General features: G+C 44.1%; 1 protein-coding gene across 4 annotated transcripts in view; it reads right to left on the bottom strand.

Annotated features, from left to right (window-relative positions):
• nbas (NBAS subunit of NRZ tethering complex) overlaps nt 1–17,242 on the bottom strand; it is a 294,693-nt gene that overhangs the window by 40,592 nt on the left and 236,859 nt on the right. For all 4 annotated transcript variants that reach the window (XM_062983871.1, XM_062983869.1, XM_062983865.1 and 1 more), the window contains one exon: nt 3,506–3,650. In XM_062983871.1, coding sequence (XP_062839941.1) covers nt 3,506–3,650 — 145 coding nt within the window. The remainder of the gene's footprint in view (nt 1–3,505; nt 3,651–17,242) is intronic.

Raw genomic sequence — 17,242 nt, forward strand, 5'->3', positions numbered from 1 at the left:
TTGTTTGGGATTCTTTTGAAAGTGGTTTTATAGTTCTGTCAAGCCTCTTACGATTCTGCTTCTTCACTTACAGTTTTGATGGGTTTGCAAATATAAAATGTTACTGGCACTATAAAAAAAACTGCTGCTTTGCCCAGGTTGTACATTGTAACAGCCATCAGCATTTATTTTTTGCAAACACTGTGCACATGGCAGTAAATTGTGCTTTCCAGACACTTAAAAATGTGTAGAAATATACAAGGCTCAGTGGTTCATTCTGTGCTCTGTAAGGCTGTTTTTGTTTATCAGAAGTAAACACAAAAAGAAAAAGGAAACATTTAAAGAGATTATAGAAAGCTTAACATTTTTAATTTTGCTAGATCACATAGAGTACTTTTAATCCTCCTGTTCACGTATTCCCCAATATTAACTTTGCACTTGGGAGTACAGCTGGCCAGTGAAAGATTTAGACTATTAATTTGGTAAAGACGTTACAAAACACACATGGCATACCAACAGCCAAATCCCAGTACACTGCAGCACGGTTTTACTCACTCCAGCTACGCATAAGGTAAATGCAACTGGAATGAAACAGGTATCATGGAGGGATCAGCATACTCATTGTTTTCAAGCATACTAATAACAAACTTTTAAAAAAGCCAACTATAATAGAGAGATGAATCCACTTTCTATCATTTCAGCATGAACTATGTACAGTAGAGTCTCACTTATCCAACATAAATGGGCCGGCAGAACGCTGGATAAGCGAATATGTTGGATAATAAGGTTGGATTAAGGAAAAGCCTATTCAACATCAAATTACATTATGATTTTACAAATTAAACACCAAAACATCATGTTTTACAACAAATTTAACAGAAAAAGCAGTTTAATACACAGCAATGTTATGTAGTAATTACTGTATTTATGAATTTAGCACCAATGTATTGAAAAGATTGACTACAAAAACATTGACTACTTAAAGGCCGACTGTGTTGGATAATCCAGAATGTTGGATAAGCGAATGTTGAATAAGTGAGACTCTACTGTATGCCCAATAGTCAGTAGGGGTCCTTTCACAATGCACAATTATAGCACTAGCATTCCACTTTAACCACTATGGTTGTATGCTATGGAATGCTAAGGCTTATAGTTTAGTCAAGCATTAGAGATTACTAGCTGAAAAATGTAAATGCTCTACATTAGAATGCGAATCCCAAAATAATAATAATAATAATAATAATAATAATAATAATAATAATACTTTATTTATATCCCGCCAGCATCTCCCCAACGGGGCCTTGGGGCGGCTTACATGGGGCCATGCCCAAAACAATACAATGTAAACAGCATATAAAAAAACAGCACAGCACAGTACAATAAGCAATACAGTAAATAATATCCATTACAAAATAAAACAAGGAGACAATGAAAACAAGGGCAGACCACATGAACATTAAGTTAAAACTCGGGGTGAGAAAGACATAAAAAATAACACACAGCGAACAGGGTCATAAGGGAGTGGGGTATTCTGGAGGATAGATATTAGAGGGAGCAACGGAAAAGAAATATTAAATGGTTACTCTCCAAAAGCACAGCGAAAGAGCCATGTTTTCAAGGCTTTCTTGAAGGCTGCTAGTGTGGGGGCTTGCCTAATCTCCGCGGGCAGAGAATTCCACAATCGGGGGGCCACAACAGAAAAGGCCCTCTCCCTTGTTCCCACAAGGCGGGTCTGGGATATCGGGAGTGGGGACAGGAAAGGATCGTGTAGGCTTGTGATAGGAGATACGGTCACGAAGGTAGGTGGGTCCCAAACCGTTTAGGGCTTTATATGTGATGGTATACACCTTGAATTGGGAAAATTCCAGGAAATTAAAGTGGAATCACAGTAGTAGTAATAATAATAATAATAATAATAATAATAATAATAATAATAATAATAATAACTTTATTTTTATACCCCGCCCCATCTCCCCGAAGGGACTTGGGGCGGCTTACATGGGGCCTTGCCCGATAAAACAATCAAATATCAAAACACAGCAATAAAACAGTTATCCAATAAAAACATCATTTGTACAATTGTGCAGTATACCAATGGTCCACAGGAGCCAGTTGGGGGTTGCTTAGAAAAGAAAAACTGAGAAAAGTGAAAAGGGGGAGAATGTCATTATTGGCTTGAGTACTGTATAGCTTATATCTCAAAAGTTGACACCATGACATCTGCATTACCTGTTTGTGTAGATGCTCCATGTATGTTCCTAATGGCTTTAGAAAAGGCCTATAGCTCTTTGTCTCCCTGTGTGATATCTCCACTTTAAAACATTGTGTGTGTACAGGAGACTTTTCCTAATTTCTTGGGAGAATAATTGTCAGTTAAGAAATATAGAATTCTGATTTAGATGGCAGATCCTGCTGAAGGTTCATTTGTATCTACATGGGCATATGTATTCTATTAATGCTTTGTTGGTGGTTTGTTATTCTGTTATTGTATTGTGCTATTATTAACCTGACCATCCCATTTCTATATTGAAAAGTGGTTAGAACAGCATAAATAAATCAATGGATATGATAAGAGTCATGGGTATGAGTTATTGTAAAAATTACTAGTAGATGTACTGCTCAGAGAACCTTTCAGGATACTGATTCAAAACCTGGCTTCACCTAGTCAGAGAAACAAGCTTATTCACCATTCTTTAGGGCCTTTAGCAATGTGGGATCCCTCTAAAAATGGCCAAAAAAGGATAGCACCTAAACAGTGGTTTCCTTGACCAGAAAAAAAGTGTTTTGAGCTGATCATCTTATGCTGATGTCTATGATAACTGCTATATCTGGAGAAGCAAATGACAACCAACATAGTCATGTGTTTAAGAAGTTTCAGGCTCTCAGTAAAGAGATTGAAAAGGGAACAAATTACTGAAAGACTATGTGACAAAACATGCAAATCCATTAAGCACTATTGATCAGCAATTCTTAGTCCCCTCATAAAAGATAGGAGCACATTAAAGCAGACCTCTAGAAAGATCACACTACAGAATTATAGCATGATGATTCTACGTTATCCGTCATGGTTCTGTTCTATGGAATCCTCAGACTGTCAGTTTAGGGAAGGTCAATTCTGCTCTGGTGCCTGTAACAACACTACAAAGCCTAGAATTTTAGAGGATGGAACCATAGCAGTTAAGTGGAATAATAGCATGATAATATTATAATGTGATTAAGCCCCTAGCATTTGGATGCATATCTATGATCCATTTACTGTCACATGTCACTAGCTATCCAAGGTAACAACTGAATCAAGGCTCGGGGCTCTTAATGATGCATGTGTAGGAGCAAGAAAACAAATGAAGTTTACACAGCAGAAGTGATTTGTTAACACTGGGTGTAATGGAGTTTGCAGCTGAGACAGAAATAGTTCAAAGGTCCCTTAACCAATACCTTCCTGTACTGAAGAAGGAAAAAGCAGCCACATGAGTTTACTATCAAGCATGTTCCTCTCTGTCAAAGATTCAAGTCCAGAAAAACTCACCTCTGCAGACAGCATGTGCTTTGTCCCATATAAAGAGCGGCAGATTTTCAAAATCTCGTTTCCTTTATTCTCCTTATGCTCCTGTTGGTTTTTCATAAGCATTGCTGTTCCCAATTTAACCCAAGGATTATTACTTGGACTTGTTCTAAAATATAGGAAAAAGTTAAGTAAGTTAAGACAAACTGATCAAGAAAAAAAGGCAAGTACTTTGTGCATGTATTTGTATACTTGAACATATAGAGTGATTTAAATTTTGATGGAGCCTCCGGTGGCGCAGTGTGTTAAAGCGCTGAGCTGCTGAACCTGCAGACCGAAAGGTCCCAGGGTTGTTGTATGTCTTTTGGGCTGTGTGGCCATGTTCCAGAAGTATTCTCTCCTGACGTTTCGCCCACATCTATGGCAGGCATCCTCAGAGGTTGTGAGGTATGGATAAACTAGGCAAGGAAAGGAAAAAATATATATCTTAATCACCCTGATTAACTGAAACATTAATGCTGGCTTCCCAGTGACAAAGGACTCTTGCCACACCCTGGACTCTCCACAGATATATATTTTTTCCTTTCCTTGCCTAGTTTATCCATACCTCACAACCTCTGAGGATGCCTGCCATAGATGTGGGCGAAACATCAGGAGAGAATACTTCTGGAACATGGCCACACAGCCCGAAAGACATACAACAACCCTGTGATCCCGGCCATGAAAGCATTCGACAACAGAAAGGTCCCAGGTTCGAATCCGGGGAGCGGATTGAGCGCCTGCTGTTAGCTCCATCTTCTGCCAACCTAGCAGTTCGAAAACATGCAAATGTGAGTAGATCAATAGATACGCTCTGGCGCTCCATGCAGTCATGCTGGCCACAAGACCTCAAGGTGTCTACGAACAACACCAGCTCTTCGGCTTAGAAATGGAGATGAGCACCAACCCCCAGAGTTGGACATGACTGGACTTAACGTCAGGGGAAACCTTTACCTTTACCTTATTTGGGACAGTAAAAAACAGCAGTGGTCTTGGAGATAGTGGAAACAAAAGCAGTATCTAGAGTAAACAGTAAATTAATCTTCTTCACACAGGAGAACAACTAGGCAGATACTGTGGGGAAGGCTTTTCTTTCAGAAGCATCATCTTCTCATTCACTCTAATTACCAAAATTGAAAAGTTCTTTGGTACTATTGTATATAATGAAAGGCTAACTGCTGGGACAGATATCTCAAATATAAAAATTTACAAGGGATGCAGAACTTCTAGCTTTCTCCATCTTCAACAATAACTATATCGAGGAGGTAATGAATAGCAAGCATTGTGAGAAAGTTAGCTTTGTGCAAATTAATTTCCCATGAAACCAAGTGGAAAGAATGCCATGTAACAGCACCATACAAAGGAAGCCTACCTACTGCTACAATGGCTCACATATACAGTACATCAATATTGGCACATGGACATGCTGAACTAGAAAATACAGGAAACCTCTGCAGGACACGGACAATTAGGACAGATAACTTTTATTTTGTAATAAATGTTGAAGGGAGTTACTGATTACTAAATTGCCTGGCACCGAAGCAGCAGACTATATCTAATAATTGTGACAGAATGGAAACATATGGATTTGAGGAGATGTGCTGTGCAAGATAAGAAGTCGGAAGGGTTCTAAGGAGAGTGGGCCAAACAAGGGCATGACTAAAAAAGTTTACATTAAAAAAAAGAGCAAGAAAGTTGCCCTGAAATCTAAATACCCTAAAAACATCAGATCCCATTTGATTTTGGAAGTTAAACAGGACCAGCTCTGGTTAGTTTTTGGATGGGAGATCACCAAACAATGCCAGGTGCTGTATGATATATTTCAGAGGATGGAACTAGCACTTTTGAGTATTCCTAGCTTAAGAAAGCCCTAGGAAAATCATGGGGTCACCATAAGTCAACATGAAAGTACATACACGCTTTCTGTTCTGTGGGCAAATTCACAGAACAGTTGTATTGTGGATGAGATCCAATTTGATAGTTCCTGTGAGGAAACTGTGAAACCCAGTCTATTGGTGGCACAGGTAATGAATAGACGTTCTGTCTTTTGTAGGCTTTGAGTCCTGCCTTTGAGTCCTATAAAACAAAAGTACCTTCTAACATTCAGAGCGTGAAGATTTTGCTCCAGTGGAGAGGTCGGATTCCATGAGTAGCTTAAAGGGCACCTGGATCAATCATACTGGGACATACATCTATTTTAGCGTAGCCTATTTGTTTGCCTTACCAGTACTAGCTTTTTCTTATCAGCAGTCTGTCTTTGCTAGAATGTCTAGGCCGTTTATCAGTCTTAGGAATGGTATGACTGACAGGCTAGATTATAGCCTTCTCTTCTTTTCATGATGGAAACTGCAAAGCAATCTAACCAGTTAGCACCAGCTTTGGTTTTATTCTCTTTCTAGCCTTGCCCAAGCTATTAGATGCCCAATCAAAATACATTCAAAACAAAGGTGCTGCCTGTTCTTCATGTATGATATCCAATAAAAACAAGGATCTTTAGATATGACTGCACACTGAGTCCATCTGGAGATAGTATCATGAAATTATGGAGAGCTGGGTCTTGGCTTTGGCTGCTTTCAATCAGGCTACATCAGCCATTGCATGTGCTAAAAGGTTATAATTGGTCACATCTGTTCACATTGCACAGTGCTGCCAAATGTGCTACTATTCTAATTCCCTATCCGATTTACATTTCAGTAGGTGTTTTGCTGAGACCTAAGCTTCCACTGGGTTTTTAATGATACATGCACACAGATTCTAATCCAAGAATTCAGTCATCCACAGGTTGAAAATATTTTAAAGAAAAAAAAAGAGCAAAGCTTGATTTTGCAGTTTTATATAATAGGCACCATTTTTTGCATGCTATTGTATGTAATGGGACTTGAGCATCCACAAACTATGGAATCCACAAGGGGCCTGGAACCAAACCCCAATGGGTACCAAGGGCCAATGGTACATCTAACTTGCCGCATTGTATTTTATACCTTATATGCTATACTGTATAGGTTACATTCTGTTCTTCATAGATTTACTCCCAAGTTGCAAAGTTAGCAACCAAGTATGTCTGGCCTATAACAATCTACTTGACGATTTCCCAAGATGATTACAAACTTAAGCCTAGCAAATTATGAAGACAGGGAAACTGAATGATTAGTTATTATTTTTATTGTTGTTAACTGCTGTTAAAATGAATCCTATCTAACTGCTTTGAGTCCCCTTTGGGGAGATAAAGTGGGGTAATAATAATAATAATAATAATAATAATAATAATAATAATAATATCATCAACTGTCCTGCTTTGGTCTTGCAGACACAGGCCTGTGGCTTCCTTGAGGAATTTCCAAGCCCAGATAAATAATTATGTTTGTTTGTTTGTTTTAAAATGGAACAGAGAGTCCTGCAATATCGCTCCTGGTGTAATATTTTTCATAGATTCTATTTTTCAGAAAATATCACACACAGGGAGAAGCAAGGGAAGCTAAAGGAAGAGATAAGAAGTAGAAGCTTTAGAAGTCTGGAGGGTTGTTATCAATTGTTATAATACCATGAAATACTCTTGCTGTTATGGCTTGTCTTAATATCCTGCACTCATAGTATTCACACTGAATTTACTAGACCACTGTATCTATACTGGGAAACCAGTAACAATAGTGAGTCAAGAAATCCTGAGATACCCATAAAAGTTCCATAACTTTATGATTACCCTCTTGTCATCCTCTTGAGTTGGAAGATTTAGACAGAAAAAAGAGGCAAATTGCCAAAAATCAGAATCCAAGAGATGGGGCTAAGGCAGAGGTCAGCCCAATTCCCAGCAGGAGATGCTGAGAATAATTACCATCACTAATTGAGTGACTAGGATTATCCCTGTAGTCGTTAAGATAGTAACACTGACTTAATTAAGTACTGGGTGTCTTGAGTCAACTGGCTATAAATCTCCCACCTTCCCCCTGCCAGCTTTGGTCCTTTCAACTCACTTTTCTAGTGACTAGAAGTAATATTCAGTGTTTTTGTTTTTCTTGACCTTGGACTGGCTATAATTAACAAGTCTGTTCAATCTTTTAGGAGGAGCCCCAGTGGCGAAGTGTGTTAAAGCACTGAGCTGCTGAACTTGCAGACCGAAAGGTCGCAGGTTCAAATCCCAGGAGCAGATTGAGTGCCCGCTGTTAGCTCCAGCTTCTGCCAACCTAGCAGTTCAAAAACATGCCAAATGCGAGTAGATCCATAGGTACCGCTCCGGCAGGAAGGTAATGGCGCTCCATGCAGTCATGCTGGCCACATGACCTTGGAGGTGTCTACGGACAACACCGGCTCTTCGGCTTAGAAATGGAGATGAGCACCAACCCCCAGAGTCAGACATGACTGGACTTAACGTCAGGGGAAACCTTTACCTTTTTTTCAATCTTTTGCTAGCTTATCTGGTCAATTGATTTGCTACAAACCCTGGGTGAGTTGATGAATAACTTATTGTTTGGTCCTTCATCTTTGACTGATCTGGACTGAATTAACTATTTGCAAGCTTTCGCAACTCCCACCATCTGGTTCCTGGATCATTTGCTGAGCGGACCATAGAAGAAGGATACTTTCAGATGTCTAAGATAGATATTTTGAACTTCTAATGTAAGACGATTGCACCACTGAAGTGAACTTAAGATACTAGGGTAGTAAAGCACTATATAGATATATGAAGTAACATATCTATGTTTGTATATAAAAAAGTGAAATAATGCAAATAAAAGTAAAAATTTTGCTTCTAAAAATATTAGAGTAGTACCACATCAGAACTGCTTGGGCCACGAGAGAGGAATTATTTGGAACATGTGAACCACAGACAGAGCTTGGAGTGCATACGTAGCTGCTATCCATGCTGAGTCTCACAATCAAATAAGCAGGCTCACTTTGTCGTGATACAGCCACCTCTTAAAGAGCCACACACACAATAAAAGTTCTTAAATGTTTATTAAATGATGTTTTAAACTCAAAAACACTTAACTGCAGTGTTTCTCTTAAAAGGTAAAAGTCTTAGTTCAAAAGAAGTCAAAAAGCAGGAACAAAAGGATAATCTGCATCAAACATAACCCAAACGCCACAAAAGCTGACGCCACGTAATGCTGTGGCTCAAAGGGCTAAAGAGGAGCTAAACGCTCCCAAGAGGCAGCAAACAAAAGCGTAGTCGAAAGCCAGGTCGAGTTTCAAAGACCAAAGGAGGAAACTAGAGACGCTAAGCCATGAGCAAGCACAGACGTAGTCAGGAGTCGAACCAGGTTCAGTAGCCAGAAACGCCGAAGTAGAAACGCTAAAGCACGAATGCCAAAGCAGGGATGCCAAGGCAAGCATCAAGCTGGAAACGCTGAAGCAGGCTCACTGAAGCAAACACCAAACTGGAAGTGCCAGAGCAGGAAAGCCAATGCAAACGCCAAACTGGAAACGCCGGAGTAGGAACGCTGAAGCCAACGCCAATCTGGAAACGCCAGAGCAGGAATGCCAAAGCAAACACCAAACTGGAAACGCTGGAGCAGGGACGCCAAAGCAAACGCCAAACTGGAAACGCCAGAGCAGGAACGCCAAAGCAAACGGCAAACTGGAAACGCCAGAGCAGGAACGCCAAAGCAAAACGCCAAACTGGAAACGTCATTGTCAGGAGCCAAACAGGAGTAAGAAGCCAGGAACACCGAAGCAGGATTCAATCCGGATAATCAGGAAGCTGTACAGCCAGGACCCAAGGAGAACAGGCAGCGACAAAGCAATGTCCCCAAAACGACACCTTGCCTTCTGCAAGGCAATAGCTCTTGAAACTCCACTTTTAACTTACTCATCGGAGTCCGATGCTGATGAGGCCTCCACCCTGTCCTCATCATCCACAGCTGATCTTGATCTCATTTGTGGACCTCGCCTCTCATCCCTCCAGTCCCTCCATCTTCATTCAAGACTTAGATCTCCCCATGTCCCAGGAGTATGAGAGGCTTGCCAATCCCCTGATGCAGCCCCATGAGCTGGCTCATCATCCACATTTACTTGAGTCCAATCAACATTCTCCATCTCACTCCCAGACCCATCATTCCCAGAGAACCTCTCAAATGTCTCCTCATCCGTGGGAGCAGTGAGTATATCTGTCAGGACCCAGGCTGCAGAGCACCAATAACCATACGCAGAGGCCAGAATCTATCTAATATCTTTATTAAAGAAATATATAAAGTCAATAAAAACAAGTGTAGGATATAGTTCAGAAGTAGACCTTTCAGGAAAGGTCAATATAGTCCAATAAAACAATGTCCAATATGAGATATTAAAGCCCAAAGTTATAATCCAATAACCGAAACACACACTTTGCCAAGCAAAGTGAGGGGAAATAACAAGGTCCTTTAGTCCATGGAACCTGATGCAAGGCTGGAGAGCAAATTAAGTTCTTGGCAAATAAGGCTTGATTCAAGGCAGCAAGAAACGAGGAACAAGAACAGGGTCCGTGGCGAATCCGTGGCGAGGTCCGGGGAACAAGGCAGGGCTGGGACGAGAGCAAGGTCCTGGAAACTGGAGTAGCGTAGTCCACACACAATCTACTCCCGTAGTTGACGAATTGACTCCGCAAGGAATCCTTGTGGCCAAACACCTATATAGGATCTTGTTTTCCCGCCAGAGAACACTTTCTCTGGGGAACAAGAAACGAAACCTATTCTGTGTCCAGATGCAGGACTCCTTAAACTTTCCCAAGGGAAACAGACTTAATCATCTAATTGTCTGGCAGCGATCCTGGCGCTTCGGCGAGTCGCCTCCCTAGCGTGTCTATCTTGATTATAATAAAGGCGGCGAGAAAATGGGGGAGATTTCGGCTCAAGGCTTGTTTGACTGTCTTCTTGTGGGCAAACATCCTGCAGCTGCAAGGGCTCTAAATCTGGCAGAAACGGTGGGAAACCCAAATTCTCCTCTTCATCTGCCACAACAGTACTAGGAACGGGACTACATGGCCCATGAGACATCACACTATCCCCGCCCTCAAGGCCCCTCTCAAAAATGGGCCCTCTTCCCGGGGTGCGGGGTCGCGGCTTGGCAGGGTAGGCCTGATGGAAGCGGCGGACTAAATCGGGGGCATGGACAGTGGAAGCGTCTTCCCAAGAGCGTTCTTCGGGGCCAAAACCCACCCAGTCAATGAGATATTGAAGACGGCGGCGATGAAAGCGAGAATCCAAAATGTCCTGAACCTCGAATTCCTCCTCCCCATCCACCAAAACAGGAGTGGGGGCCGGCCGGTCTGCATCAGGGCGCACACCATCCACCGGAAGGAGCAAGGAGCGATGAAACACTGGATGAATGCGCATAGAGCGCGGAAGTTGGAGTTTGAAAGTCACGGGGTTAAGTTGCGCCACCACTGGATAGGGACCAATGAAGCGGGCATCTAGCTTCTGGCAAGGACGGTGGGAGGGCAAAAAGCGGGTGGACAACAGAACCCGATCTCCTACCTTGATTTCGGAGCCCGGCTGGCGATGACTGTCAGCGTGGCGTTTATAGTCCTCCTTGGCTTGGTCCAGTTGCTGGTGCAATAGTTGTTGCACCGCTGTGAGTTCTTGCAGCCAGTCCTCTGCTGCGGGGACTTCTGAGGTTTCAATGACAGGAGGGAAGAAACGGGGATGGAAGCCGTAGTTTGCAAAGAACGGGGTTTCTTTAGTTGAAGCCTGGACACCATTGTTGTAGGCAAACTCTGACAGAGGTAACAGGGAAGCCCAATTGTACTGTTGGTAGTTTACATAACAACGAAGGTATTGTTCCAAAGTGGCATTGGTGCGCTCAGTTTGCCCATCCGTTTGGGGATGGTGAGCCGAAGATAAACGAGAGTCTATGCCCAATAGTTTTTGTAGTGCCTTCCAGAAGCGAGAGGTGAACTGGGATCCACGGTCTGTGACCAGACTCTTGGGCAATCCATGTAATCTGAAAACATGCTGAAGGAATAAATCTGCAGTCTCCTTGGCCGTGGGAAGGCTATCGCAGGGAATGAAATGGGCCAACTTGGTAAAAAGGTCCACCACCACTAGGACCGTGGTGAATCCAAGAGAAGGTGGTAGGTCAGTGATAAAATCCGCAGAAATTATTTCCCATGGACGGGATGGGGTAGGAAGGGGATGTAATAGCCCCGAGGGCTTCTCCCTTCTTGTCTTGGAACGCTGGCATACCGGGCAGGTATTGACATATTTTTCCACATCCTTGCGGATCTTGGGCCACCAGAAATCTCTTAGGATCAAATGCATGGTTTTAAATAGTCCAAAATGTCCTGCTGGCTTGCAGTCATGACACAGGCGAAGAGCCTTTTCTCTGCCTGGTCCTGGAGGAATGTAGACATGATTTCTGTAGCATAGTAATCCATCCTTAAGTGAAAAAGGGAAACGTAGTCCTAGGCGAAGTTGATCTTGAGCCCAGGCATCCGCCTGTTGACTGGCTCTAATTTCTTGAGCACAAAGGGGCCCTGGAGTAGAGGGAGTTGATTCAATTGGAGTGGATTTGGTGTTTCCCACTGTGAGCGTGGCAAAGTTCTCGGGCTGCAGCAATTGGGATTCAAAGGTCTCTCTGCGCCCTGCAGCATACTCTGGTTTCCGTGATAGAGCATCTGCTTGCTTGGTCTGGGCTGGGGTTACATAATGAATCTGGAAGTCAAAACGCTCAAAGAATAAAGCCCAGCGCTGCTGCCTCTGATTTAACTTGCGGGCAGTTCTTAGATGCTCTAAATTACGATGGTCAGTATGGACCTCAATGGGAAATTTGGCCCCTTCTAACCAATGTCTCCAGTTTTCAAAGGCTGCCTTTATGGCCAAAAGTTCTTTCTCCCAAATAGTGTAATTTCTCTCTGGGGCTGTTAGTTGACGGGAGTAAAAAGCACAAGGGTGAAGATGTTCTCCCACTGGTTGCAAGAGTACAGCCCCAATTGCCACATCGGAGGCGTCAGCCTGCACAACAAAAGGGGTTTTAGGATCAGGGTGCTGTAGAATTGGCTGGGACGTGAATAATTTCTTTAGTTGCTGGAACCCCTTCTCTGCTTGCTCCGTCCAGCGGAAAGGCTGTTTTCCACAGATGCAGCTGGTGATTGGGTCAGACCAGCGGGCAAAGTCTGGAATGAATTTGCGGTAGTAGTTCGCGAACCCCAAGAATCGTTGTACCTCTTTCTTGTTGGTTGGCGCCCTCCATTCCAATACTGCTGAGACCTTTGCCGGGTCCATGGAGAGCCCTTGTGGCGAGACGCGGTATCCCAGGAAATCAACCTCTTCGAGATCAAAGGCGCACTTTTCCAACTTGGCATATAGTCCATGATCCCGCAAACGTTGTAACACCATTCTGACGTGTTTCTCGTGTTCTGATTGTGATCTTGAGAACACCAAAAAATCGTCCAGGTATATGATCAAGAACCGATCTAGATAGTCCTGAAAAATATCATTGACAAAGTGCTGGAACGTTGCGGGAGCTCCACATAAACCATAATTCATGACTAGGGACTCAAATAATCCGAATTTAGTCTGGAAGGCGGTTTTCCACTCGTCCCCCTCTCTGATGCGAATTAGATTGTAAGCCCCCCGAAGATCCAGCTTGGTGTAAACCTTGGCCCCCCGAAGCCGGTCTAATAGGTCCGAGATCAAAGGCAGGGGGTAGCGGTTCCGTTTAGTGATATTGTTCAGTGCTCTATAGTCCACAACTAGCCGTAGATCCCCTGACTTTTTTTTCACAAACATCACTGGGGAAGCGGCTGGGGATTGAGAAGGTCTGATGAACCCCTTGCGGAGGTTTGACTCTATGAACTCCCTGAGAGCTTCTTGCTCTGGTTCAGTCAGGGAGTAGAGGTGTCCTCGCGGGATCGGGGCCCCCTCCACCAAGTCAATGGCACAATCATAAGGTCTATGCGGGGGTAGTTTCTCGGCTTCCTTTTCATTGAAAACATCCCAAAAGTCTGAGTATTTCTTGGGCAAGGTGATGATGGCTTCAGCGTCTGTGGCATGGCAGACCTTGGCTACAAGACAATGGTTTTGGCAGTATTTTGAAGCAAACTGCAGTTCTCTGTTGGACCAGGAGATGTTTGGGTCGTGGAGTGTCAGCCATGGAATTCCCAAAATCACAGGGAAGTGGGGAACCTCTGTAACAAAGAAGGAAATCTCTTCCATGTCTTCCACATTCTGGTGGGTTCTGACCATTGGCTTACTGGACCTGTCTTGAGGGGGCGGCCATCTATGGCCTGCACCACACGGGCGTTCTTGAAATCGTGATATTGTAATCCCAGAGAGTCGGCATACTCTCTATCGATGAAATTGTTTGTTGCTCCTGAGTCTATCATGGCATGGATCATGACAGGTCCTTTTTTCGCTGACCACAAGGTGACCACTAGGAGAAATAGGACCCCGGTTGGTGGCTCTTGAGTGGGGTTTCTGACCGGGTTGGCGAGCCTCTCTACGCCCGGTCGCTGGCTTCCCCCGCCGGCTTTGCGCCAGCTGCCTCGGCCGTCTTCGTCTCCACGGAGGACGCCGCCGCCAAACGAGCGGCGGGCTTTCCTTTGGCTGGACACTCTCTGGCAAAGTGGCCCCCGTTTCCGCAGTACCAACAGAGGTTTAAACGTTGACGGCGGGCCTTCTCGGCAACATCTAATCTGGGACGCAGATTGCCCAACTGCATCGGCACCTCCTCGCTTCCTCTGGGGTAAGGGGCTGGTGGCGGGGGTCTCCACACTGGACGTGGCTGGATGCCGGCGGGAGCGGGAGGTTTTGCCCCAGCTCTTCCACTCTGGCCTCGGAGCCACTGTTTTCTGTTGGCAAGCATGACTTCGGCTCGTAAACATTGATCAATAAGTCTTTCAAGAGAGTTTGGAGGATCCACCTTGGAGATTTCTTCCAACATCTCGATGTTGAGACCCTCCCGAAACTGTCCTCTGAGGGCTATGTCATTCCAACCGGTGTTTTGGGCCAGCACTCGGAACTTGGCTATGTACTGGGACAAGGGCCTGTCCCCTTGGGAAAGGCGCCGGAGTTTGTGGCCGGCCGCCTCTAAATTGTCCTTGATCCCCCAAGTCGCCTTAAGGTGATTCAGGAAGTTTTGCGCGGAACTTAGGTGCGGGGAGGCTTCATCGAACAGCGCCGTCGCCCAATTGGCCGCTGGCCCGTCTAGGAGACTGTAAATCCACGCCACCTTGATGTCTTCTTGGGGAAACCCGGCATTACGGGCTTCTAGGTATGCCTGGCATTGGCGACGGAAAACATGAACCTTGGAAGCTTCTCCAGAAAACTTGGTCGGCAACGCCAGGGCAGGGAGACGGGTTCCGCGTTCCTTCAAGCCCCGTATTTCTCCCTCCTGCGTATGGAGCATATCTCGGATTCTGTCCACTTCATCCTTGCAGATGGTGTAGCTGAGTGGTTGGGCTTCCGCCCCGGTTCCAGTAGACATTCTGGCTTAGGTTAATTGGTGCTTAAGGTGGCGGAGTCGAACTGTCAGGACCCAGGCTGCAGAGCACCAATAACCATACGCAGAGGCCAGAATCTATCTAATATCTTTATTAAAGAAATATATAAAGTCAATAAAAACAAGTGTAGGATATAGTTCAGAAGTAGACCTTTCAGGAAAGGTCAAATATAGTCCAGGAAAACAATGTCCAATATGAGATATTAAAGCCCAAAGTTATAATCCAATAACCGAAACACACACTTTGCCAAGCAAAGTGAGGGGAAATAACAAGGTCCTTTAGTCCATGGAACCTGATGCAAGGCTGGAGAGCAAACTAAGTTCTTGGCAAATAAGGCTTGATTCAAGGCAGCAAGAAACGAGGAACAAGAACAGGGTCCGTGACGAATCCGTGGCAAGGTCCGGGGAACAAGGCAGGGCTGGGACGAGAGCAAGGTCCTGGAAACTGGAGTAGCGTAGTCCACACACAATCTACTCCCGTAGTTGACGAATTGACTCCGCAAGGAATCCTTGTGGCCAAACACCTATATAGGATCTTGTTTTCCCGCCAGAGAACACTTTCTCTGGGGAACAAGAAACGAAACCTATTCTGTGTCCAGATGCAGGACTCCTTAAACTTTCCCAAGGGAAACAGACTTAATCATCTAATTGTCTGGCAGCGATCCTGGCGCTTCGGCGAGTCGCCTCCCTAGCGTGTCTATCTTGATTATAATAAAGGCGGCGAGAAAATGGGGGAGATTTCGGCTCAAGGCTTGTTTGACTGTCTTCTTGTGGGCAAACATCCTGCAGCTGCAAGGGCTCTAAATCTGGCAGAAACTGTGGGAAACCCAAATTCTCCTCTTCATCTGCCACAACAGTACTAGGAACGGGACTACATGGCCCATGAGACATCACAATATCCCGGATCTTTTTCCTTTCTCTTTCCTCATCCGAATCCTGCTCTTGAGAAGACCTTTTAGTTCCTCTACTCTCTGTGAAACCATCATCCTCCAGCATGGACTCCTAATCACTTGAAAACCCATAAAATGTCTCATCCTCTGAAGGAGCCATAAGTATTTCCCGGACCCGCTTTACTTGTTGTTCTTCATCAAGCACCTGCTCTCTATTAGCCCTTTTTCTCCTTCCAGCTGTTTCACCCATAGAACCATTACTGCCCCTTGTCCCAACTACAACACACTTGGCCAGTTACAGACTTCAAAAGCATGAAGGGACAAAAACTTTGGAGGCGCTGAAGATGGATATAGAATATATTACAAGAAAGGCTAATTGCCAGATTGGCTGGGCAATTAGTCAGGCTGCATGTATTTCAGATATTTTGGGATAACCAATGCGAATCACAACATGAAAAGATAGAACACAGTGTGATGTCTCAGGGATCTTTGCCCCATGACCCCGCAGCCACCATAGATCAAACTGAAGATGATTTGGGCTTTTTTCCATCTCAGCAAGATTCTGTTCCATTCCAGATGTCTTCTGTTGACATTTTCGTGCCAGAGCCAATTAGGGACGCCCTTGAAACAGAGCCTGTTTCTCCAGAAAGCTTGGTGTTTGATAGGAAGGCTTTTCTCAAAACACATCGCTCCCAAAAGCAGCAGTTTTTAAGGCGAAGCGCGAGATTAGCGGAGAGAGACGATTGTGACTAAACCGTTTCCCTTGGGAAATTTCGGGGAGGCAAGCATCTGGTACGATGTTTAAACAGCTCCGTTCTCTGGGAACATTTGGGGAGTCAAACACCTGCTTGGGGGGAGTTCTTGAACTTCCATAAAAGTTCAGCTCTGAGCTTTCCCTATTGCGGTGTCAACGTGACTATTCAAAGTAGACCAGGAGTTGCGTTTACTCACGAGTAGACCGGGAGTTGCGTTTCCACTCCTGGCCAAGTTTGGACTGCGTTTCAGATCCACCACGAATTACCTTGCCTAGCCTTGAATCCTTGTTCTGGACTTTACTTCAAGAATCTCCCTGTGAAACCTTGCTCTTTCCCCACTCAAACTTCCAAAGAGTTTGAGTGTGTTTCAGTTATTGGATTATAGACTTTGGACTCTAATACTGGACATATAACTTCTTTATATTGGACTAATTTTGATCTTCTCTAAAAGGTCAACTGCTGGACTATATACTCTGCTTATTTTAGTTCAGAACTTTATTTTCTTTAATAAAGATATTAGATTGTTTGGTTTCCAGTGTTTGTGCTGCTTAGGGGTGTTACACACAGATTGTGATCAGATGTAACTCTCCACGCTAAAAACCCTGATTTTTTAACCATCCACATTTATTGTTATGATACTAACATTGTGAAGGGACTATATTTTT

This window comes from Anolis carolinensis, chromosome 1 (genome assembly GCF_035594765.1).
Source record: "Anolis carolinensis isolate JA03-04 chromosome 1, rAnoCar3.1.pri, whole genome shotgun sequence".
NCBI lineage: Eukaryota > Metazoa > Chordata > Lepidosauria > Squamata > Dactyloidae > Anolis > Anolis carolinensis.